Source organism: Harpegnathos saltator, unplaced genomic scaffold, assembly GCF_003227715.2.
Source record: "Harpegnathos saltator strain DR-91 unplaced genomic scaffold, Hsal_v8.6 scaffold694, whole genome shotgun sequence".
Classification (NCBI taxonomy): Eukaryota; Metazoa; Arthropoda; class Insecta; order Hymenoptera; family Formicidae; genus Harpegnathos; species Harpegnathos saltator.
The window spans coordinates 648229-672044 of NW_020230531.1; the positions used below are offsets into that span (position 1 = coordinate 648229).

Sequence of the window (23816 nt, forward strand, 5' to 3'; positions counted from 1 at the left end):
TACGTACGCGTGGAATTTTCGCAAGTCGCTTATCTATTGTCGCTGCGGAAATTACGCTGCGGCTGTTACGTACGCAGGGATGAGATTGCGCTGAGCGCTTGTGCATTCATGTAAATTTATATACAATAGGCTTTGCTCCCGCTAGCAAATAACGGTAGCGAAGGCACAGAGAGGCTCGCTGCGCGGTGTTGCGTCGTAATTATTTGCAAATTCCAGACTATTTGCGCAAATGAGATGAACGACAGCCACCAGACGACCGTGACGACCACGGTGGTGGAAGGTGGTGTTTCGCGGCCAAGATCGGTCGGTCTCGGGAGCGTACTCGCGATCGATTCCAGCAACGCTCTTATGATTCGCTCCATGCTACCTCCGCTAATCTCCCCGGAGATCTCACCTTCGCGAATTATCCAACTATTGAATAACCCGAATATTCGAAAAACTATCGAATTACCAGATGTTGGAATGAACGCGCTTTTCGCGCGTTTAATCGTCCCCGCGGATTTCCCGCGCGGAAATTTTACATTCTCACGGCACTTGCGAACTGTATATCTCGATATCTCGAGAGAACGACACACCGGGACGTCGTCGATGAATATAACGCGGCGCCGCCGTGTAAATGTGCGTGATCGCGCCGGGACGAGTATACGTCCGGCGGCAGTAATTATCGCGGCGGCGTATATTAATTGGACCATGCGGAGTTACATGAATAAACATGAGGTCGTCGATCATGTAAATTCGCTCGTGGCGACGGTTTCGGACGACAGAGCGACAGCGGTGCCGCGTGCGCGCGGGCCCGATTCTCCGCAAAGTCGGCAACGGACGGGCGCTTTATTTTTAGTGGCGGTTATTTACAGAGAGAGAAGCGGGGTCGATGAGACGCGCGGGCGCGCGCTAGCGGGATTTTTCGGCGACTCGCGCGAGAGAAAAAGCTCGCCATCGCGAATTGTCGGAAACGCGAGATGCCTCGAGATAAACGCGCCGTTGGAAAATCCAAGGAAAACGCCGGAGCGGAGTTTCGCCTCGAGGATCTAGATTTTTCGTCGAGCGAAGAGCGATGAAAACGAATGAAAATAGCCCGGCGTCCGAGCGGAACGATGAAATATCGGAGTTAAATCTGCGTGTGCGATGAAGATTTCGTATCGCATTCAACTGCCCGTTCGTAATGGCAAAATAAAACGAGGCCGTGTACCTTCGGAAGGCTATTCCTCGGTTATCTTTCGCCACCTGGTTTATCGATGTCTATAATTTATTGGCGAATTCTAGCTCTGTGCTGTAATATTGTCGGTCGGCAAGATCGTCGCGCGATCGTCACACACAGTGCGCCAGGACGTTGCTATCGCGGTAAATATAAATAAAGGAGACTCGACACAATATTATTATATTTTTATCGACAACAAACGACAATTAATTCTCTCTTGACTTCTTTTTCAAGTGCAGATATTTTTTTATCTACGATATTTTTTTTTCTAATATACGATGAATACGCACGCAAAATTTCGAGAGCGATCGAAATTCCCCTCAAACAGAGCTATTTTAATAAAAAGTAGAGATTGTAATTTCCTTATTCAAAATAAAAAGTTATGATGTAATTCGAACAAACAACTGATAAATGGTGAGACTATAATTTCTCCGTTTTCAATGCAAATTATCAAAAAACAAATACATTCGATAAATTGATGTGATATTTCCTGAAATCGAAAATTGTAGTTCAAAGAACTCTGTCTGTCGTTCGATGTGTAGCGTGCGACATCTGCTCGATTAAAAAATACGATTTAAGCTAGACCTGCCACATGAAATTAAAAACATGTGCATGCGAGATCGATCTCCTGCTCCCTGCTAGAATAATATCACATATACCAAAAAGTATCGGAAGTATGTTGCTGAAGACCCGCGCACAAGCGAGGCAAACGCGGCCTGCTGATCGTACTTAGGAAGCTGTCAGCAATGCGTTTCACGTTCTACTTGGCGTCGTGCGTCATCGGAGGAAACGTACCGTCTGCTTGATGGACGCTTATATTGCAATCGCCATCGATTATCTCGACGCATGTCGAGCAGCATGCCGACTCATCGCGCTGATAACACCCGACAATTTGGACACGCGCCCGATAAGTTGACGGGCGCTTCGAATAACACTAACGCCGATTGCGCCGAGATCGGCGCAACGCTAACACATCCTAGAATTATGTGTTATTGACATGAGTGATAAGCAATCTCTGAGTGAAGAGTGCCGAAAGTCAAAGGGGCGGCCCTCTCATACGCGCCCGATCGCGAAAATCTCTCTCTCTCTCTCTCTCTCTCTCTCTCTCTCTCTCTCTCTCTCTCTCTCAGCGAGTCCGAGACCAATGTTGGCCTTGACCACATTATTGGATTATCGGTAGTTATTCATTTTGATATGATTCTTTATCTTACAACTTCAGATATTTGAAGAATAACTAGTAAAATGTTATATTTTGTAATGCTCCATTATACGTATATACGCAGTCCACCAAGTTGGATAAAAATTTGCAAGATTAATGTTAAATCAAAATCTCGATTCGGCTGTCTTTCTCAAGTTCCGGCATCTTTGGATTATCCAGCGTTGTATTTTCACGACTCTGAACCTTCGATTGTTTCGAATGATAGTGTACTTACTATAATGCACGATGACGCACACAGCATGGAAAATCCTTTGCGGTCACAAGTGAATCATATTGTACAGGATACAACAAAAGCAGATTTATAACCTTTTTCTGGTGTAGTCGTTTATTATCTTTGAAACAGAGTTTAAAGATAATAGTTAGGTAGAAGTTTAATGATATGTACAAAGAAACGAAACGCTTTCACGCTCTCCCGTTTGTTACCAGAAGATCGTTATATTGACTGAAAACGCGTTTCGTCTTGTGAAACAACGCACGAATATTGGCTCACGCAAGATATTCAGTCGAATTTTCTTTGTCTTGCTTGCCAAATTTGAAAAAATCCATACTGTATAAATAGTAGCGAAAGGCACGAGTAAGGATCACATTTAACGCTAAATATCTGAATATACATCAACTAAAAACAAAGGCGCCATTTTATCTGTCCGCCGGTGTTTCCGTTTGAAAGATAACCCACGCGCCTCCGCATCCAAGGGGCGCAGTGATTTTATCTTCTCACTTCAAATCAACAACGTTACGCAACGTTGATAATCAACTCTTATCTTATAATGGTCCCCGTTATATATCAATGCATGCCTCATGGTGTAACGTGAATCGCCTTCTCACTTTTAAAAACGACGCTCTAATCGAGTCTTAAAAAGCAGTCGATCATCGTCGTGCAGAAAGCGATCGAGGTTCACCATAAGGAGAGGAAGTTCTCCAAAGTCGCAAGACGGCTCATCAAACTTGACGAAACAGAAAGGAAAATAAACGAACAACGACAATATATCAAAATAATTAGTCAATGAAAATGACATGTTGCGCGAGGAGGGGGGTACGTCAGAATATAATAAGATTTAGAAAACATTATTGTGTCCTTAAAGCTGTAAAAAGCTGTAAAGCTGTAAAAAGAAGTTAAAAACTATAAAAGAAATACATTTCAAGTAATGTGAAATGTGTGAAACAAAATGTGTACATAATTGATAATAGCAGTTGTAAAACTTACTACTTTCGTACGATTCTAACTTTTCTCGCTTATCGCGCAACGATAACGCTCAGACAGATAATTTGGACAGTTCCGGTTTCCGTTCTAAAAATCTACCACTGATGCAGACCGCCTTGCGACCGCGCGGAGTTTTCATTAAGAGTAGTCTTAATTAATAACGGTATTTGTATCCTAAACACACAGCGCTTCAGTCGTCGGAACGGTATGGCAACGCTTCTCTCAACAATCATTTTCAACCAAATATTCTCCGACAGTCACGTGAAAAAGGCGCAGTTTTATATATATCTTTTTATCGTATACACATAAATATATTTTCGTGTCTCAACGTAACTAAATGCAAAATTCTTTCGTCCTCGCATTTGTTTCCTGCGAGTTTTGATAAAATTTCTTCGTAACCTTCGTTTAAAAGAAAGAAAAATTCAACCGTCACCTCGGTTTTTTATCAAGCTTCGTCATCCATCAGGCAACCGCAATACGTTTACCGCGATCCGTTGTCACTTGCTCGCCGTGTCACAGCTATGGGCGATGGCTCTATTGATCAATCGCTGACTCGTAAATCCTATTTATATTGAGCATACACACAAGACTCGGGAAAAATTATTTACAGGAGGAAAAAAACAAAATACTGCAGGCTCTTCCCCGCGGACCATAATCCGGCTACGGCGCGATTAGCTTGTTGTGCGTATCGGCGAAAATTTGTGACTCGTTGTCGATATAAATCGAACTGCAATTACGTCTGGCCTAGAGATAATTGCCGTTTCGCGGGTTAACGGTTGCGCGAAAACTACCGTGTTAATCGGTGCCGCATAAATCGGCCGTAATGGTTTCCCGCGCAAAACGTAAATCGCTCGCGACTTTATTCGGCTGCAATCCGCCGGGATGTAGATAGCCGCTCGATTAGCTCTTCTTCTTTGTCCAGGAAGCTTATTAACTTCAGAGCGGGAGCTACGCCGCGCATTCACGTAATACGAAGAGAGACTCGAGTGAGAACTCGAGAACTTGTGGAAGTTCAGTGAGCCGCAATTTCAAGTGTATTCTCGTTAACGTGTTTTTGCTTTTATCTTCATTCTTGCTTCTTTTATCGCCTCGGCTTCCATCCGCCAAAAGTTGCTCGATAGTCACGACGGAGTCGAGCGCGCTGACACAAAAAAAGACAGGAACAAGCGGCGGGATGACCTTCGCGGTGTTTCTTCCTGTTATTTTATCCGCGCTCATTAAGCCAGTAATTCGCCGATTTTATTAATCGCGCGAGCGATCCGACATCTACCATCTTACCGCGCATCTCGTTAACATCGACTGTAAGGCGACGCCTCTTCTCGTACTCTCAACGATCAAGATCGCAATATCCAACGCTTCGTCGTTGGGATCCCGTTTACCATTTGTACCTATATGCCTCGAGTGTGTCTCCCCGATTAAATCTCCGATCGAATATCTCAAGCAATCACCCGCCGCTGATGGAGTCTCGTGAGCTCGTGGGTCCAAACTGCTTGAGAATCGATCGGCTAAAACGAACAAGGAGGTGGTGGAGGAGGGATTAACTTCGTCGCTATCTCGGGCCGAAGAAGCCGAGTGTCTTCAACGCATTGGTGACCCTATCGATTAGTTTGTCCTTGTAGCGCCATATCGTCGTGTCCACCACGCTGTTCCCCCGGTACTGCTCGCACGTCTTCTTCAGCGACTTGACGCAATCGGCACGGTAATGCTGCAGCTGCGCGTCCTCCGTCTCGATGGGGTAGCTGGTGCAACCGGCGCCCAAACATGCCAACGGGAAGTGATTGTGCAGGGTAACCACCCGCTCCGGATTGTGGAAGCACTTGATGTACTGGTTCGGCTTCGTGAAGTTCTTCGAACGATACACGTGCTGCAGCATGTGCATGTACCTGCGAGGTGACGCTCGAATGAGGAACGCGGATCGACAGCCGGCCAAACTGATATGACTAGGATATGCGCCGGAACGTGACTTTCTTCTGATAATAAACGTCGCGACAAATTCCAAGTTTTGTTAGTTCTCTCGGGGCGAAAGTTTGATGGCGACAATTCTTGAAACTCCAGAAATCAAACGACGTCTTAGCGGTCTCCGTAATATTCGGTAAAAATAAATAACAATGAAATATTTGTCCAAATAAAATATAGTTAATGAATATTAAATAACTATATATCATATATATATATATATATATATATATATACTTATAGGCAACTTACCTTTAGCAAAATCTTGCAAGTTTTCTCAAATTTTTTCTATTTTCAGATTTAATTGTGTCTGATTTCACGAAACGAAATGATAAAACGCGAATGATTTGTACAAAACGTTCATAGATTAATACACCATCGATCGATATCAATTCAGAGATAGGAGAAAAATGCCTTTTCGATGTTTCAAATTCATTGCCGACTTGGAGCGATAAACATGAAAGAAGGAACACCGCGAGATAAAGCAGCGGCCAATGTGCACGTGAAATAGAATGAGCGCAAACACGTGTGTTTATTACCGCGGAGAGCAAATTCATCCAACGTTTATCACGTTTCCCATCCCGCGCCCGTAATCACAATCTCCCGGTATCCGTCGGAAGGGAACCGTGACACCGCCGATCGGTCGGCGGGTTCCGCAAGCTATCCACCTTCAGCGTTCCCTTCACGGACGGCCGATTAACGGCCGATCCGAATGCCGCGAGTGGCGTGAAAGTAGAAGTCTTACTCACTTGGGTATGTCCTTGAAGTAACCATGAGAGTGCAGTAGGTCGTCGAGGAAGTAGACGTTCCTGACGTTGTACGAGGCGCGAGTCTCGTTCCGTATTTTCAGTGCCTTCGGCAGCACTCGGCGCATCAGACCCTGCCAAGTCGCGTCGTTCACCGGCATGATCACCTCGTCGACGTCCAACAGCGCGATGTACTCGTACTCGTACATGTGCTTGTACAGACAGTCATTGTACGGTATCAGCTCGTTCTGCCGCTTGTGGTTGGTCTTCTTCGTGAGGTACATGTGCTGGAAGGCCGGCACGTTCGGCTGGCCGCCTGGCAAGGTCAACGGGGTCACGTGTACCATACCCAAGCGCTGATAATGCTGCAGCACCTTGGTCACGTTCGGGTGCACCTGCAGCTCGTAGAAGTAGATCTTGTCGGCACCCAACAGGCTGATCAGCTCGATCCACTCGACCAGCCGGACCGACAGGTCCTCGTGCAGAAAGTCCAGACCTTTCACGCACACCGCAAAGCCCTTCTTTCGCTCGGGCCTGTTGTAGATCACCCGCAGATTATTACTAGCCGTGTCGCAACGCTTCTCGACCATCGAGACGGACGAGGGCGGCTTGCTCGACAGGTGAGGTGGCACCTTGCACGCTATCACGTACGGTTGATAGATACCCTGCTTGTAGTTACCCCACTTGGCGTACCAGATGTACTTGTACTCGAGTGTCTCGACGATCCTGGGCTCTCGCTCTCCTTCGTACCACAATTGACAGTACGTCTTCACAGTTGGCTCGATTCGATCGATCATCCCGACGATTCTCACCGCTGGCCCGATCTTCGACAGCCGCCGATTGTCATAGAACGCCCCGAAGAACTGGAACGTGCCGTTGCTGGTGCGCAGCGTCTGCCAGTAGATATTATTGAACTCGAGATCGTAGATCTGCGGGTACCGCGAGCAGCTGTCGTTGCCTTTCTTCTGGTTCAGTCTATTATTCCTGGTCCAGTCGCTCAATGGCAGGCTGGGTATCCTCTCGGCGATCTCTTCGATCAACTGCTGCTCAGTCTTGGCTGGTCTTTTGTCCAACAGCGGCTCGAGCTCGAGCGGACTCTTGGTCGCCTCCAGACGGTTCCTGATCGTGGTCAGGGTGGTCAAGAGAGCGCCGTTGCCCGCGGAATTGGCGGGACCACCGGATTCGCCGAGTGTTCTTTGCAGCAGATAGCGGGACAGGCTCAGGCTCGAGGAGCGGCGCGTACCGCGCTCGTTGCCGGTACTACTGCCATCGCCGACCTCCGCCAGGTTGCCGACGCTCTCCTCGGCTGTTGGCGCACCGTCGCGCAGCGCCCTGTTCTCCAGGTGGCGAAACTGCACCGCCGCGATCATCAGCAGGCCCCAGGCAAACAGGAAGACGAAGGCGCGCTTGGCGCACCTCGACGAGCAACTGTGTACCATCGCTGCTGTCCCCGCGCTGTTCACCCGGTAAACGCGACGTGATCGCCGCCGCTGACTACTGCGCTCGTCACTTTCAAGCACGTCCCCGACGTGAGCACCGAGTCTGCAACAAAAGGTTCCGCGAGCTGTCGATACGTGAGCTTACGTAACACGGACGTTAAATATCAGCGGTGATCAGTGTCATTGATTCGCAAAAGGAAGTTATTAAGATTTCAATTATGAAAAACGGTTTTGGGGAATTTCGGTGCCGACCGTTCGCCGCTGTCGAATCAGCTAAATCAGCTAAGTTGAGAAATCAAGAAATCAATCGCGCGAATTATCTGAAGAGACCACCATTTCGAGGCGTTCGAGGCGATCTTGGATCTTGGACGCGGTCTAAATAGAATTTCGCGAATTTATTCGCGTCTCATTCGCCAAATTGCCGTCACGGCATTGGGTTTTGCGGGTCTCTTAACGCGAAGAGTCATCAGTCTCGAGCAGATGCAGCGGAACGAATGGTCCTCGTCGCTCGGCTCGGGACGTGATCCACGAGCGAGACGAAATGCGAAAACAATCCGTGATATGATCTCCCGCGGAATTTGGGCCAGAAGACGAGAGATAATGTCCTTAACTGTATAAGGACACCGCCACCAGTAGCCGGTACTCGACTATCATCAGGAAAGCGAGCGACCCTGTCGAGCGAAACCCCGTTGGCTGGATCGTGCAAGTCTCGGCAGAGCGAAAGAGAGAAAAAGAAAGAGAGAGAGAGAGAGAGAGAGAGAGAGAGAGTGAGGGAGAGAGAGAGAGAGAGAGAGAGAGAGAGAGAGAGAGGGAGAGTGAGGGAGGGAAGGAGAGACCCGTTCAGAGATACGTGAAACCGGTTATGCTGATGGCAAACTGTTTTTCACCTTTTGCACCTCGCTCCATCTAACCTCCTCCCTTCCTGACCACCTCGGGCCTTCTGCCCGACGCGATGTTTCCCCCCTCATCTAGCCTCTCTTCCTTCTTCCCCCCCTGCCCCACCGTGCGGACTTAGGCGATGATGGCGAGTCTCAGGATCAGGCTCGCTCGACCACGACCTAGGATTTTCCTAGAAGGCCCGACCGGCGGCCGCGGCTTCGCGACATCGTCACGTACGCTGGACATGTAATGTCTCGAGAACGCCTTGCGAGATCCCCCCCCCCCGCCCCCCGTCAATTGCGGATTCGATAATGTTAGCCGAGATGTAAGCTATTACGACGGTTATACGTGCTTGGGCGCGCGAGAACGCGCGAGTTCGACGCTCGACGCTCGCTATTAAATAGAGATTGGCGTATCGGCGTTTGTGTCGCGCGCGCGCGCCCCAAGGATAAATAATAGATCGCGCACAGTTAATCGCGCACTCCCGGCTCTGATCTACCCATTTATCGTTGCCATCGATTAACGTCCCCGGGAGCGGTCGCGTCAATGTCCCTCCGCTCCAATTTTTCGCGCCTTCGAGCCTGACGAACGAGAGCGTTTGGCGCGCGTTGCACTTTCGGCCGCTACGAAATAGAGAGCGGTGGTATCTCGCGCGGATCTTGCGACACGTCTAATTAAATCGCTCGGGAACGTCGTTAGTCCTTTCGAATTTTCGTAACGCGAGGATATTGCCGGTTAAAGGAGCGCACCAAGGAGAGTAGAGAGGGGGGAGAGAGATTTTCCACATGGCGCGATACTCCACGACCTCGATTGAAGCGCGCGATTCCCTAGCATCCGCGATGTTTATCATGGGCCGTAATCGCATCGGCGATTAAAGGCGCCGAAAGTGTCCGTCGCGGCGTATCTAATCGGTGGATTTATGTACTTTCTTACGGGGGTTTCCGCGCAGCGGTACGCAGCGGGACACGTCGCGGAATACCGTGCTCGTTGAGCGTCCAAAGGCGTCCGCTCGAGGCGTCACTAATTAGCGTGGATTTATTTAATCTGCCGTCACGCCAAGCTCGATAAGTCGCGATTCGTTACGACTCGCTCTCCGCATCGTCGTCGTCGCGCAAAATTACGTACAAAAGCGCTATTCGATGTGTTCTCGCACATATGCAGCGGAGCGCGATGCCACCGCGTTCCCGCGTTTCATTTCGTCCGTTCTTATCATTTGTAGCGCGGAATTAACAATCGTACGCGCGCGCGCGCTATACGGATCGGTCAGCGAACGCAAATTGCGCGGAACAAACGCTATCGTATCGATACGATCACCATTACTCGATACAGCCCTTTCGTTACGTCCCGTGTGGCTGCGTTTGCTAAAAGAGAAATTTAATCTTTTCGATACGAGCGTCGACTACAGTCACCCATTGTGCTCATTGCTTTTGTGAGCTCGTTATTAATAGAGTAACTTGTATCTCCCGCGAAATATTCTTTCATTCCGCGACAATAGCGGAATTTTTGTACATGTCAATATGTAACTAGATAGTACAAATTTCTGAAAGATTATACGTGACAAATATTTGCCGTACCCAAAGTGTCGAACACATCGGGAGATTCTTCCGCAAAGTGAGACGTAACTGTAAAAACTACTTTTTTCGCGCGTGTACTTCGAAGAAATTTCGAGTGATATGAAAGCTATCGCTTCTTCTTGTGTGTGTTACAAATTTAGAAACATTTTTTATTATGACGGAAATAGCCGCGAGGGGGCGAAAGGTTTAATGTAGAACACGCGTATGCCTTGAAGGGAATTCAGTCAAGACTAAACGCCTAGTCTTGCGAAATAGTTTACACATTCATTCACTACCGGCTACATCACCGACAACGACACATCGACACACCGGATTTACGAGTGACGCTGACACAGTCGTCGTTATCGACGATTAAGTGAAAGGAGGTTAATAACAAGCCGAAAACGCAGCGATGCAAAGATCGCCTTGCTTCTGCCCGGAACTCCGTTCGCTTCCAAACCCGTCGGCGGCTTTTTGTTTGTTTACGAAAAACAGATGGAGAATAGCCGCTCGTAACCTGAAATGCTCGATATGAGGGACTTTTTTAATCGCGTACCGGATCACCTCGGTTGTTAGCGATACAGTCACTTATTTTTCTCTGTTACAAAGTATAACGAGGATTCACGGTAAAGCCGAGCATATTGATTTTCGCAATAATCGAGTTCGGGCTTTATATTTCGATGTATTAGATTATTTCTATCAAATAATAAAATATTTAGCTTTATTCAACTCAGTACAATTTAATTTGATACAACTCAATTTTCGATGAAAACAGAGAGTAAAATGCAAAACCTTTCGATCACGACTGGAAAATTCATTACTCTCATCGCGTTTCTTGTTGATTTCAAGTGCGAAGAATTTCGTCAACGAATCTGAATTCTCACCACGTGTTTGCCGTTAGGCAGGTATCTTTATTACCGAAATATCTCAAGGTTGGCAAAATAAGAATATCAGCTATTTTTAACGTCGTAATTCTCATAAGTGAGCCCACTGAGATTCTTAAGTGATCGTTAAAGAACGCCGAATGGAAGATCTATCAAATTTAGATCATCGATTGATTACGAACAGGTTTGACTTAACGGTTAAGAAACTAAAAGGCAAGAAACGTGAATACATTTACATTCAAATGCGAAATATATATAAATTATATGTATAAAAGATAAAGACGGAATTCTTTTCAAGAGATCGCCAAGCCTTACGCCATCTTTACCACTGGTACACTGGATTTTATAAGAATTTTGTATGAAACAAATATAATTGATACAAATAGGAAACATCGTTTGATCGCGAATTCAATTAACATGGTCATTTTATGATAACCCGATCGTTATGATGCAAACAATGTGAGATGAAACACTTAAATGCGACGTACCAGTATAGAAAAGCATTTTTTCGTCGAAGCAGCCATGTTTGCCGATTCCGTTATCGTAGGGCGATACTATATGCGATAACGCGTGTGACTAGCGCTTATATAGCCGCAAGAGCTCAAGATCGCCGATAAGATTCTAATGGAAAATGAAACTCCCCCGTTCATTTAATCGCCCGTCGACGTAATGGCAGCGGCGCCGTTAACAAAGTAAATATGCATCCTCGTCGCGCGATCGTAATTGCATACCGCGGCTCGATTGGAAGGCATTCCCGCGCAAATCCCCGTCTTTTTTGCAAAATAAGAGAATGAAACGGGAAGAAAGAGAGAGAAAAAGAGAGGAAAAGTATAAGTACGCTTGTTCCGTAAGCGCTTCTATCGCCCAACTAAAGACGAAAGAAGAAGTAAAGTCCTTCGCGTGCGCGCCTTTCGGTTCGTTAATACTTCTCTATCCGCTTACGCGCCACTCGCCGATAAATTATTCGTCAATGTTGTACGCGACATACAAGCTGAGTCATAGCAGCCATGCCTCGCCAGTAAATGACGATTCTGCCAGTCGGATTCCACGACTTCTGTGTGGCGAGGCACGATCCGTCCGTTAGGACCGTCCGACTCTTAATTACTTTCGCTTGATGGAGTCAAGGCGGGTATCTGTACGATGACATTATATCATTGTAATGCCAGCAATTTTCGGAATTATTACGCAAGTAAGGTCGGTTAAAATATCCGTGATTGCATCAAGCCAACTATAAGTCGTGTTTCATGAAACATTTTGACATGAGATAAACGCGACTCGAAAATTCCCTCGCGCACGATTGCTATTTCCGGAATCTTTGCAGAAGCGCGATCTTTTTACCGCGAAACTTTATGCAGACGAGAAATCTGAAAGATTCATCTTTTATCCGGCTCATATCTCCGCAATCATGAAATTCTATTAAATTCCGGATATTGTGCGTATATGTGTGTGTGTGTGTGTGTGTGTGTGTATGCGATATTCCGAATGTGCCGTTCGTTCATATTACCTAACAATGTTATTACCTAACGATCTAACGGCGTTATGGCAGACGATATATTTTCGAATATCTCGGAAATTAAAGACTCATTACGCTCGCGCGAGTTACATCTGCATTTCATGATTTACGTAACGCCGCTGGCAACACCTCCGCAATTCCTTCTTTCGTCGCGGGCCGTTGTAGAGAAAGATGTTATTCAACGAAAGAGAGCGTCGGAGAAGATACTACGCTCGGGCGAAACCGCCGGCCATTATACAAATGGACAATAACCGGCGATGACTTTGGAGTTTCATGAGTCATCGAGACGATTCATTGACAGCCAATATATACTTTCGATGGAATCGAATTGCGACATTCAGCACGACATTTCGATACGTGGAAACCATCTAAAACATTAGCTTACAGTCAAGACTTACTATCAGTGACATAAAAATAAAAAAAGAATAAAATTAAGAAATTTAATTTATTCATTCTGTTCGAAAGAGAGTAACAAACGGTCGCTCTCTACTCTCTTTTCGCGCGTCATATTCTCGTCATAAACAGCGGCTGTTGACCTAAAATAGCGAAGCGCTATTTTAGAGACCTCATCTATTCGTATGCATATAAAGTTGGAGATTGAGACGATCGAAAGAAACTACATCGGTTTCGATACACGTTCGAGAGAAAGATAGGAGAAATGACGACACACACACACACACACACACATATACGCGCGTTCGCAGTCCAGCGAGGACGATTTTGTGGAAAGTCGACTGGAGAGAGCGAATGATGCTGCCACCGCCGGTGTTACCATCGTCTCGTACTGCTCGCCTGCTCCAATTGCGATTTCTCGCTTACGCGTACTAATTAACCCTAATTGTACGGAGAGTGGGAAGGTGGAAGGGGGGTGTTACTGACGGGGAGTACAGAGAAGGATAGATCGAGGTCGATAGAGCGATAGGGACGCACCATGGCGGGCGATTTCACCAGTCGACGCGGGTCCCTCGTCTCTCCTCGTCGTCGATCTTCGCGATTCGAGAGCAAGATAGCATTCCGTCGTGGCGTGCAATATCGTCCGCAGTTGCCTGTACACGCATGCACGTGCATACGCGTCCGTACCACGTGTGTGTATTGCACACACGCATGTGTGAATCACACACGGCGGCGTTTGAATTGAGAGGGAAAGAGAGAGAGAGAGATTCTCGCGCCGCTCGCACGTTTCCCGTCGATCTCGCAGACCCGACGCTCGTTTGTGTTTTACACGGCATCACATTATGGCAACGCGATGTGTAACTCGGTGTAATATCAGATACGGGTCGGGAAAGCAAAGGGAATAACTAAACGCGGCGATTAATTTGCACGACGCGGCGTGCGAGTAATTATCTATGCGTCGCCGCCGTCACCGCCGCCGCCGCCGCCGCCGCCGCGCGTCGGGAAATTATACGAATAGCTCGACGAGATGCTCACTCACCAGCAGCCGGACGCGTCGAGAGTGCTGATTGAATAATCCGTATTGTTGTTACGAGACAAAGATCGCCGGGGATGTCGAACGTTCTCCGTCGCGCGTTACTCGCGCGAGCGGTTCTTCCGCGGAAATTATCGCGTAAGCAGGGGACGGTTTCCCAAGCGCAAAAGTACTTCCCTTCTCCCGGGCTTGTCTCTTACACGCGCGCGAGCTCGTGACGCGTCGCGATCGTCTAGACGGCCGAGGGGATGAGGCCGCTCAAGATGACACAGTCCACCCACGGAAGCACGAAGCGCTCGGAAATTAAAGCAGCAACGCCGCGTAAAAGCGCAATTCGCGACTCGAGCCAAGCCTAGTTGCCATGCAAATATATGTATCACTTATGCCGCGCGTACAGTTACATTCGCGAAGTTTATACGAGCGTGGTACGGTTGTCCGGTCTGTCTGGCCGACGAGGGACGAGTTTCGCAGAATCCGTTGCACGTCGCGCGATCAGCGGCAGCAGCAACTGCCGCGGTTAAGGATAGAATCAACTCAATGTGCGTTCACGAGCCTCGACTCGCAATCCGATATCCGCTGCCGGAGTCGCGGATTTTTTATCGTTTTGAGTTATTTCCGACGCTTCTTGCCGCAGCTCGGCCGCGGTTCGAAAATTCCAACCACTTCCGGGCGATATCGCGCGGCGATATACAGCGCTTGTTTCGACATTTCGGTACTTGCGACGGCAAAAAATGCTTCGTTCGCAATTGAAACGGAGCGAGGTGCACTGGACTGAGATACGACGTCGGATCGGAACTAATTTGAAAATTACCGCGCGGCTGTGTGAGGTATCCGGTAAACTACTACGTAGGTATCGAAACTGCGTGCCTCGAAACGATATGTTCGCGAATGGTATTTGAGATTCGGCAGAATCGGACTTGCCGCAACGCGGTTTCGACGATCCTGATATCGCTTTGCCTACACCGACCTACACGCGCATCCACGCGTGCATCAATTTGCCATCAATTTGCGCTCGAGCGCAAGGTCGGTAAGCTTTTAATCACGGACGCGCCACGGACGAGGTCGCACTTCAATAAGAGTCCTCGTTTCCAACCTTAATATGTCGCTCCGTTTGTTTCGCTCTTCTTCTTCCTCTTTAACATCCCTTCTCTTTGCAGGAGCGACGCGTACATCGACGCGTAAACGCCTACCTAATTTGCCGACTCACTTTTCGCATTGTGCCCCGCGCACAATTAGGCTGGTTATACGTAAATACTTAACGGCACTGAATGTCGAAACGAGGCCGTTGTTCCCTTCCACAGGAAGCAAATAGCACTCTAAATTGCCGGCCGCACGTACGTCATCATCTCGTCGGGGATAACTGCACACGATCCTTCTCGTGTCGATGCAATCTTGATTTGACCGACATGCTCATGCATTGACGCGTGGTCGCGACGACGGCGGCAGCAGCAGCCCACACGAAAAGAGGAGAGGAATGAACGGACATTCCTCTCCCCAAGTTACCTTCTGTGTTCGGCTCGAGAGCCGATATTACGTAACAACGTGACGTTACCGGTAAGCGCCAACATCATTTTCGGCACACCATAGGTGATAAGAACTGTAAGAACACTTCGACACAGTACAAGCAAAGCCTTTCCTATCCTATTTTAAAAATCTACATAGAGCACACGACTTGTGTGTGCGCTTGTAACTCGCGATATATCCTTCGATACGGCTTTCTAAGACGGTTATCACTGTCACGATTCGAGTCGGCGTACCAGTCTCGAGAAATTAATTTTGACCAACACATAGGTGCCACTCCAGCCTTTTATCCGAACGATCATCCGCGACGCGGGAAAGGCGCGAGTCTCGTGCGGTAGTACGAACGAACCAGTGATCGGGGTCGATGGTTTCTTTTCTTTTTCCAGCCAGACGATAACGCTGCACGTGAGATTCGAAGAAGTATCCCGATAGCAACCTTCTCCGGTTAAAGAATGCCACTTTCACGACGAACACTTTTGTCGGGACGAAATCGCGGCGAATGACTCCCGACGAACGTAGTGAATGTCGACTTCGATCACTGAAGCGCTCATTAATCGCCGATGCAAGTCATTACTGATAATGATGAATGTTTGATAGATTAAAATCTATGGTAAAATAATCAGTACACACACAAACGAAATAAAGCGATCTGAAAGCGATCGTCTACTTGTAAGTCAGCCCAATATTAAGATAACGGCACTACTTTGAGTTGATTGGAATTTACGTCGGCGGTCTTTCTCGCGTACGATATTCACATGAGCGGCATTCTGACTGCATAAATTTCAATCGGCTTTTACCGTTGATTGAAAAGAGCGCGACGTGTGCCTATAACTCGCGGTATATCCTCCCCGATACGGCTATTGCTGTCACAATTTCAGCCGGTTTACTCGGCCTCGAGAAATTAATTTTTATTGAGAAACTACCGTGCGCCGCGCGACGTGCAACGCTAACGTCTGCTACGCGCTGCACGACCGACTTTATCGGGGATGCCAGATTGTAATACTCGGGTCGTACAACAACCGTTACCGAGAGGAGAGCAGGAGGTCACAGGTTGGATCGCACATGTTGCTTCTTTTGCACGCGTCTGGCCATCACCGCTATCGAAAAACGCAACGGGGATTCGCAAATTATTCGCGTCGCGAATCGCTGACGATTTGCCACTCGCCTTCGATGCACAGCTCTTGCTCTTCGTTCGAGAAAACGATACGAATCTCGATGACGAGGTTATGCGAGTTATTGCACTCGTGAACCGTGTAGCGAGTCAAAGTTGTCGGCCTCCGTGAATTAGAAGGCACTGACCTAATACGCATGACGCTAATCGAATATAATCATAAATCATAAAAAGTGCGTTATAAATATAACGCGCCATTCGCATTAATTCACAATCGCTTGTTCGATTTACTGAATGAATGTTTATGCCCCTGATCGTAGCTGTATTTTATAAATCCGCTTTGCAAACGTCGTTTCATCAACATCGTGTTGCGGAGAAAAGTACGCGGATTGATATTTACGAATGAAAAGTATCGAAAACACTTTTCTTCCATTCCTCTTTTAGTGCTTCGGTTAAGATACCAAATCATCTCGAACAAAGGAAAGTTTCGTCGCATCCGCCGCACGTTCTCGCTCGAGCGAGATGAACGAAATGCACAACACACAAGCCGCAACTGGTGTCCCATGAAACCGTTTTCTCCACATTTTCTCCATATGCATCTCACATGTCGCAACTTCTCGATATTCGTAATGTAAGAACGTCCGACATCTGTTAATAGTGACGTCCACGCGCCGTCGTTGACGATGAACGATTACAACACGGAGGAAACGCGACAAGAGGAGTGAGCGTTGCGTCGACGTTCGCGCGAACGACAGCCGCTTTATTATAATTCTCTCGAGAGAAGAGATGATATCTCGCTTGCGCCATAACCAGCGTTACCAGCGTGCATTATTGTTGTATCAATGCGTCGCATATGCAACCTGTTTTCTACGGCCGTATCCGACGTGAATTATACATAAGAAATGGCGATTTAGCGCGCGAAGATCCTCGCTTGTCCTTGTCGATTATGGAATTAATTGCTCGCTTTCCATGTGTTGCGCAAGCGACAGGAAACGTGCGACGATTTAATTACTAAGTGCGACTCGTCGGCGAACCGTTGCGTGACATGAAACCGATATGGGATAGATAATGAAGTCAGCTACGAAAACATTTGATATTAGCATAAGATCTCGTTGCAACCTCCTCCGTTTGAGGAAACATCGAGATCGCACTCGTCGGAGAATCGCTCGATTAATACCGCGATATCTTCTCTCGCGTTTCTCGCGTACATTCATTTACGCGTTTATTGCCGGTTTCTCGTGATTCATCAGCAATTTGAATTCTCCTCTCCGTTCCTGATTGGACTAACTCGTTAAAAATCGACTGAATTGTGTGACGTTTATCGCGGTTATCGCGATTTTATTCGCTACGCGTCGTGATAATTCGCACGTTCAGCTCTTACCAACGGCTCGTCTTCTTGTTTCACGTTCGAACGAGCGTCTGAGAGAGAGAGAGAGAGAGAGAGAGAGAGAGAGAAAGACTCTAGTCGCTAAAAACGGTTGGAATTGGGTTATTAAAGCACGAGCATAATGCATACGTATTGGTCTAACGAGCAGCGCATATATATATCTCACTCTTTCCCGGGCTTTCACACACTTTCATGATTCGTAGCGTGCAGTCGCGATTAGCGGCGTTACTCTAAAAATTTTATACATCGTCACAACGGGAACAAGATGCACACGGTTGCCGATTTCTCCGCGAGAAAAAACGCGGAGGACGATCGAGAGCGTCCTATTTTTGGACCGTAAGACGCCGTTGGACACGGTAATTTATCGACCGAAACGTAGACGCCAATTTTTCTATCGTCCTTTGTCGTCACGTTACACGCGCATACACTTGTTGAAAATTGATCTCGGGTCCATTTGGACGAAGCTCATAAATACTTGTGCAAATTAGTTGCTGGCTTATAAGATTATAAACACGCAACAAATGATCCTAGACTCTGTCCTTGGAAATGCCGATGCGAAAATCATTACGTGACACCTCGTTTCTTTTTATAGATCGACGTTTGATCTCGATTTGCATGAAGGATGCGACGAATCGATTTCTCTCGACGCGCCATGTACGACACAATACTCTGTTTTTGATCCGAGTAATATTAGCGTTAAGTAGCAGGACACGGATTAGTTGTCGCCCATACATCAGCATCTCATCTGCGCGAAAGATGGAAAGTAACGATGCCCTTCGATACATGTCGTCGATACATTCGATGCAATAACATATAGCAGATCCGGTTATTTAGGTGGGTATCGTTGCAGAAACACGGATCTGCACACAGAATCCGCCGTGGATAAATCGAGGTCACGATCGCTTTAACGGTAATTCCTTCGGGCAGTCACTTCGTTCACGAAACCGCCGAAGCGATCGATTCTTAATTGCGTCACGGAGATTTCGACAATTTCACGGCTATCAGTCCTCGACGCGGATTCGCTGGATATCCGAGCGGATAATCGCAATGCGCTTCTCCCTGTAATTCCTGTTTCTAATTCGCATATGTGCGCGCGTTTGTGTCTCTTTACGTGTATAATTATATGGTTCCGATAGAACGTGCAGAGTACGTTTAATGAACGGTTTCGGAGCGAAAATTGTGTCAAGTCAACACCTTCGAATTACAAAGATCACGATCAATTTTCACATTAAAGAGTAACCAGAAAGTTACCGTATCTTTTAATTTCCACAGACATACCGACCAGTTCAGCATCATTTCTCAAAGACGCTTGGTACACTCTAGGTTAAGTAAATAGCTTTCAGAAGAAAACGACCAATTTCCCAAAACTTTCGATCTTTCCTCATCAAGAGAAGATCCGAGAAAACGCGTTGCTCTGAAAGTTGCGAGTAGGAATGGGATCGAGTATATCGCGAGTGTAACATCAGAAGAGAGACGGGATGACGGGATGTTCGACCTCATTACGAATGGTAGAACAGTAATTTGGGAAGATAAAATTCACAATAAGAACAATTTACAATAAATAAATAAATAAATTACGCTATTACTTATAGCTATAAGATCTCTGAGATGTGTACAAACTGTTTCTCGCTAACTGTACGAAACAGAAATAACTGCGGAAATTACGTGATACGTCAACACGCAATTTTACATATATAGATCTCCTTGACGACACGAGGCACGTATCGTCCGGTCCAAACTTTAATGACAAATACAAGCTTCGAAAGTTGCTTTCACAAGATTCGATGCTATCGCTATACTTGAAATACTCGCAGATATACTTTCGAATTCTTAAATATGGTCGTCTACCAACCAATTTCTGGTACCGATGAATACCGACGATACCATCACGTCGAGCGCTTCGGCACGCGAGACGGCAACTCGCGAACACGCGAGCATTGTTCAACGAGAATCGCTGAATCGATCCAGATTCACGGTCGACACGGCGAATCGACACGGTTCAATCCCATTCCTAGCTCGGGGCCGTTTCTACTTACGAGAGGCACGGTGAGAGAGACGAGTCGGCCGTGATCGCGACGATCGTCAGAACCTGATCGGGCGCTAACCGTTCGAATCCGTCCGGACGGCGTCCCGATGTCCGGGTCGCATCTCGTCAACGAGATCCGCCGAAGAAGAGGAGCGGTCCGCGTCAGCGCGCCGGCATTCCGCTCGTCCGGCGCGTCACGTCATCTCGGGGGTTCACCACTCGTCCTGGTCCTCCTCGCCGGTCCTCCTCGAGGTCAAGAGGAGCGCATCTGCGACATCAGGGTGACACACAGTCTCGTCACTGCCTTCTTGCGCCGGAGTGATAAATGCCGAGAAAAATAAGGCGCAACGAAACGATACGAGATCCGCCAAGCGGACGCGCTTTCTTCTCCAGACCGTCCATGCGTGTGCGAACGTGCGCGCGCGCGTGTGTGTGCGTATGTGTAAATATACGCGTATGTACCAGCTGCTGTTGCTGCTGCTGCTGGATGAATGCGATCTGCTTGAATGGGAGGAACGGAATCTGGAAGGGAGCGATATACCTAGGTCCTGTAGAAATCTCGCGGTCCTTCACCGTTGACGCGATCCCGTGACATTCGCGTGAATAAACGAGCAAAACGAGCACACGCAAATGTTCAATTTTCACCTACCGTCGCTCATCCTTCGAGTGTAGTCGAAGACACACTGCGACCGATGTTGATCGGCGTTGATGATCGTCGTCGTAACACGACAATTTTCAACACCCAATGTCCAATTTAACCGGCCTCGGCTTGAGTTTGAGGATTCTCTTTTCAGACGCGCGGTTGCAGAGGACCTTTGGCCGTTCCCGGTCACGTGGTCTACAGAGTGGACGCTAAAAAGCCGCTACTGGAAGCCGGTACGCCGGTCGCCGCCACTCGAAAGGACACCCGAGGACCTGTTACGCGCACCTCCACATCAGCAACAGGTCGCGGCACGTTCTCCAAAGCCCGGGACTCGTTCGCCAATGACGACCGCGCGATTTTCGCCGTGAGGAGAGCTCGCGAAAAACTGTCGACGCGCCCCACGCGCAACACGAGAACGTGGAGGTGGAGAACGATGACGATGACGATGAATCAAATCGCGATTCGAAACGCGAGAACGAGGACGAAAATACTCGTCGTACGTCGTGTCGGCGTCTCGCTTCGAACTGCCGCCAGACGCCAGACGAAGTCTTTGACTAAGGGGCCGACTGCGAGAATCGAGAGGGGAGCTCGGCGAAAGAGCAAGAGACTGAGAGAGAGGGAGAATGAGCGACGGAGAGGAAAAGAGAGCGAGCGAAAGAGAGAGAGAGAGAGAGAGAGAGAGAGAGAGAGAGAGAGAGGTGGTCGATGGTCGACTTACCAGTGGCCCCCACTGGAAGGGAGATGATGCCTGCGGGTCCCATGGGCATCGGGGAACGCACATGGGAAGCCGTGAGGGAAAAGCGTCTGTGCGAGGGAGCGACGACGGGCATCTTTGTTGTGCGGGTGTGACGGACGGGTCTCTCCGAACCGTTCGTGTCTCGCACCCTTCTCGCACAATAGCGAGTTGGTTATTGACGTGAAATTATGCAGAAATAGTCGTTCATCCGACGACACAAAGACTGTAAAGAGATACGCGAGAAATCCCGAATATGTTTGTTTCCGAGATGATGTTGCTGTTATTTTTATTTTAAGCATGAAATGCACAAGCTAAAAATATGCTGAACTCAAGCCGATGCCGATAAATCAGTAGTCTCATATCTTACACGTTGAAAATGTCCGTTTCTGTGTCTCTCACTATTATTTTAACATGTAAATAAGTAATCGGTTAATTAATTAATACAAATCCCTCCCATGATAGCGAAGTTGCGCATAAAATTACAAAGGCGTTGCGCCTTTATAATTAGCGAGAATAATAATTAATGTTCGCGTTCATGCTAAATCGTCGACGGAGAATTCGGGACGGAATTTCGCACAGCGGCTCGTTTCCTCGAGCGGACAGCAAGAACCCCATTAGGAAGTCGGACGTAATTAACTGCTCGATCGCGTGAAAAATTGTCCCATGTGTAAAGCGAAATCGTCTAAGAGGCGCGTTTCAACGCCAGGAATATACGAGAGGAATTATGAGATGGCACGCGAGTAAAAGGATCGCAGCGCGGACTAACAGGGGATCACGATCCCGGCAACTTTCTCAGCTATGAATTTAAAAGACGAACCGTCGTCCATCGAATCGCGCGATCTCGATCGGCCGGCCATACATCTTCCTGTATGTTCGTTGTGAACGAAAGTGAACTCGATCAAGACGGGACGGATTTACGAACGCGCGCGCGCGCGCGCGCACGCGCGATTAATCTCCTGCTGTCACTGCGATGTTGCGTCGTCTCTAATGACGTCTACTTAAAATTAAGTTACTCCTCGCGCGATCAGATCTTATGATACAGATACAAATACAGATACAGATCTTATGAGATCTTATGAGATCACCGCTCAAATCGCCGCGAGAAAGATCGGTATTTTCGCTCGTCGCACGAAACGTTGAAATCTCTCGAGATAACGATATTTAGCGAAAGCAAAGATTCTGCCGTATGAGATTATGGCGTATGGCCGGCATTTGCCCTAAATTCTCCCACTAAAACTGTCTCGCTCGACATCTGTCCGATAACCTGTTCTCGATCACGATTGGCCGAGCAGATTGGCGATCAGTACCGAAGGCACGACCACGATTCCACAACTTTTCTTTCTCTTTCTTTGCTTTTTAATTGCTTGGAAGGACATCGTGTTACTCGAATGAGTAATATAGGTGAGTAATATACACTCGACGGCAAATCGTCCGAAGGAAAGTGGTCCCCACGAAATGTAGATCGCGTCGATAAGAAAGAGATAAGATACAATGGATTCAAAATATAAAACAGATTTTGCCGATCCACGCGAGTCACGACACGTAGTATACAAAACCGCGCGGCGCCACGTTTGTAGATATAAATGGAAGTTATAATTATTGTGTGAATAAGTTTATCTTATGTTCGATACGATCGTAATACGATAACAGAGTGTATAACTCAATCATTATAGATACCATGATTTAATTTCAAACAACAACCGTTTTTTTATTGTTACCGCGATATTAAAAATACGCATGTTAAACTACTGTTAAACACCGTAACCGATATCGTTATCAATACCGAAATTCGTTGCACGAGGGATGCACCTACAAAGCTTTCGATCGCCCCCCGTGGCTCATCGCGGATCCTCGTTGTTAAAGAAAAATGGCAGGATATATCTTGAGCAATGCTTCTCAACGAAAGGAACAATAGAACGCTCGCTCGCGATCCGTGAGCAGAGCTCCAACTGGGACACGACTGTCACGATCATCATTACGGACAATAATTGTCTCCAGGGATTTGCTCGATACTCCCGCCGACGTCAACACCACTCGGGTGTATTCACTTTGGCGCCAACTGTGTCTGGGTACAGGGTGGTTCAAGCGCGACACGTGCTTTTACCAAACTCATATTTGACGCCAACGTGACGAAACGTCCGCCGCTCTTGCCAAATTTCTTATTTTCCATTTTCTATTGTTAATTTGTTGATACACGACTATATGTGTCGACGGCGTCCGACAAACGACTTCCACTCTCTCGATCGTTGGTCGTTGATCGAAATGAAAAAGCGGAAACAACGTATCTCGCTTTTTTAATCCCACTTAGAGCGGTCTACGCATACTTGGAGAACGTAAGCGATACGTTGGTCACCGTGCATTATTGCGCTACTGTGCTC

The 23816-nt window shown here is 47.5% G+C and overlaps 1 protein-coding gene across 5 annotated transcripts in view; it reads right to left on the bottom strand.

Moving 5' to 3' along the window:
• Positions 1-2715: 2715 nt before the first annotated feature.
• Positions 2716-23816, bottom strand: part of LOC105190778 (uncharacterized) — a 39377-nt gene continuing 18276 nt past the window's right edge. For 2 of the 5 annotated variants that reach the window (XM_025305390.1, XM_025305391.1), the window contains exons 4-6: positions 20070-20327; positions 6324-7862; positions 2716-5501 (exon numbers count right to left, since the gene is read on the bottom strand). In XM_025305390.1, coding sequence (XP_025161175.1) covers positions 5168-5501; positions 6324-7759 — 1770 coding nt within the window. In that variant the 5' untranslated portion in view covers positions 7760-7862; positions 20070-20327 and the 3' untranslated portion in view covers positions 2716-5167. Of the gene's footprint in view, positions 5502-6323; positions 7863-20069; positions 20328-20708; positions 21256-23816 lie in introns of those variants that run through there. The other 3 variants (XM_011153700.3, XM_025305393.1, XM_025305392.1) reach the window with 3 other exon arrangements.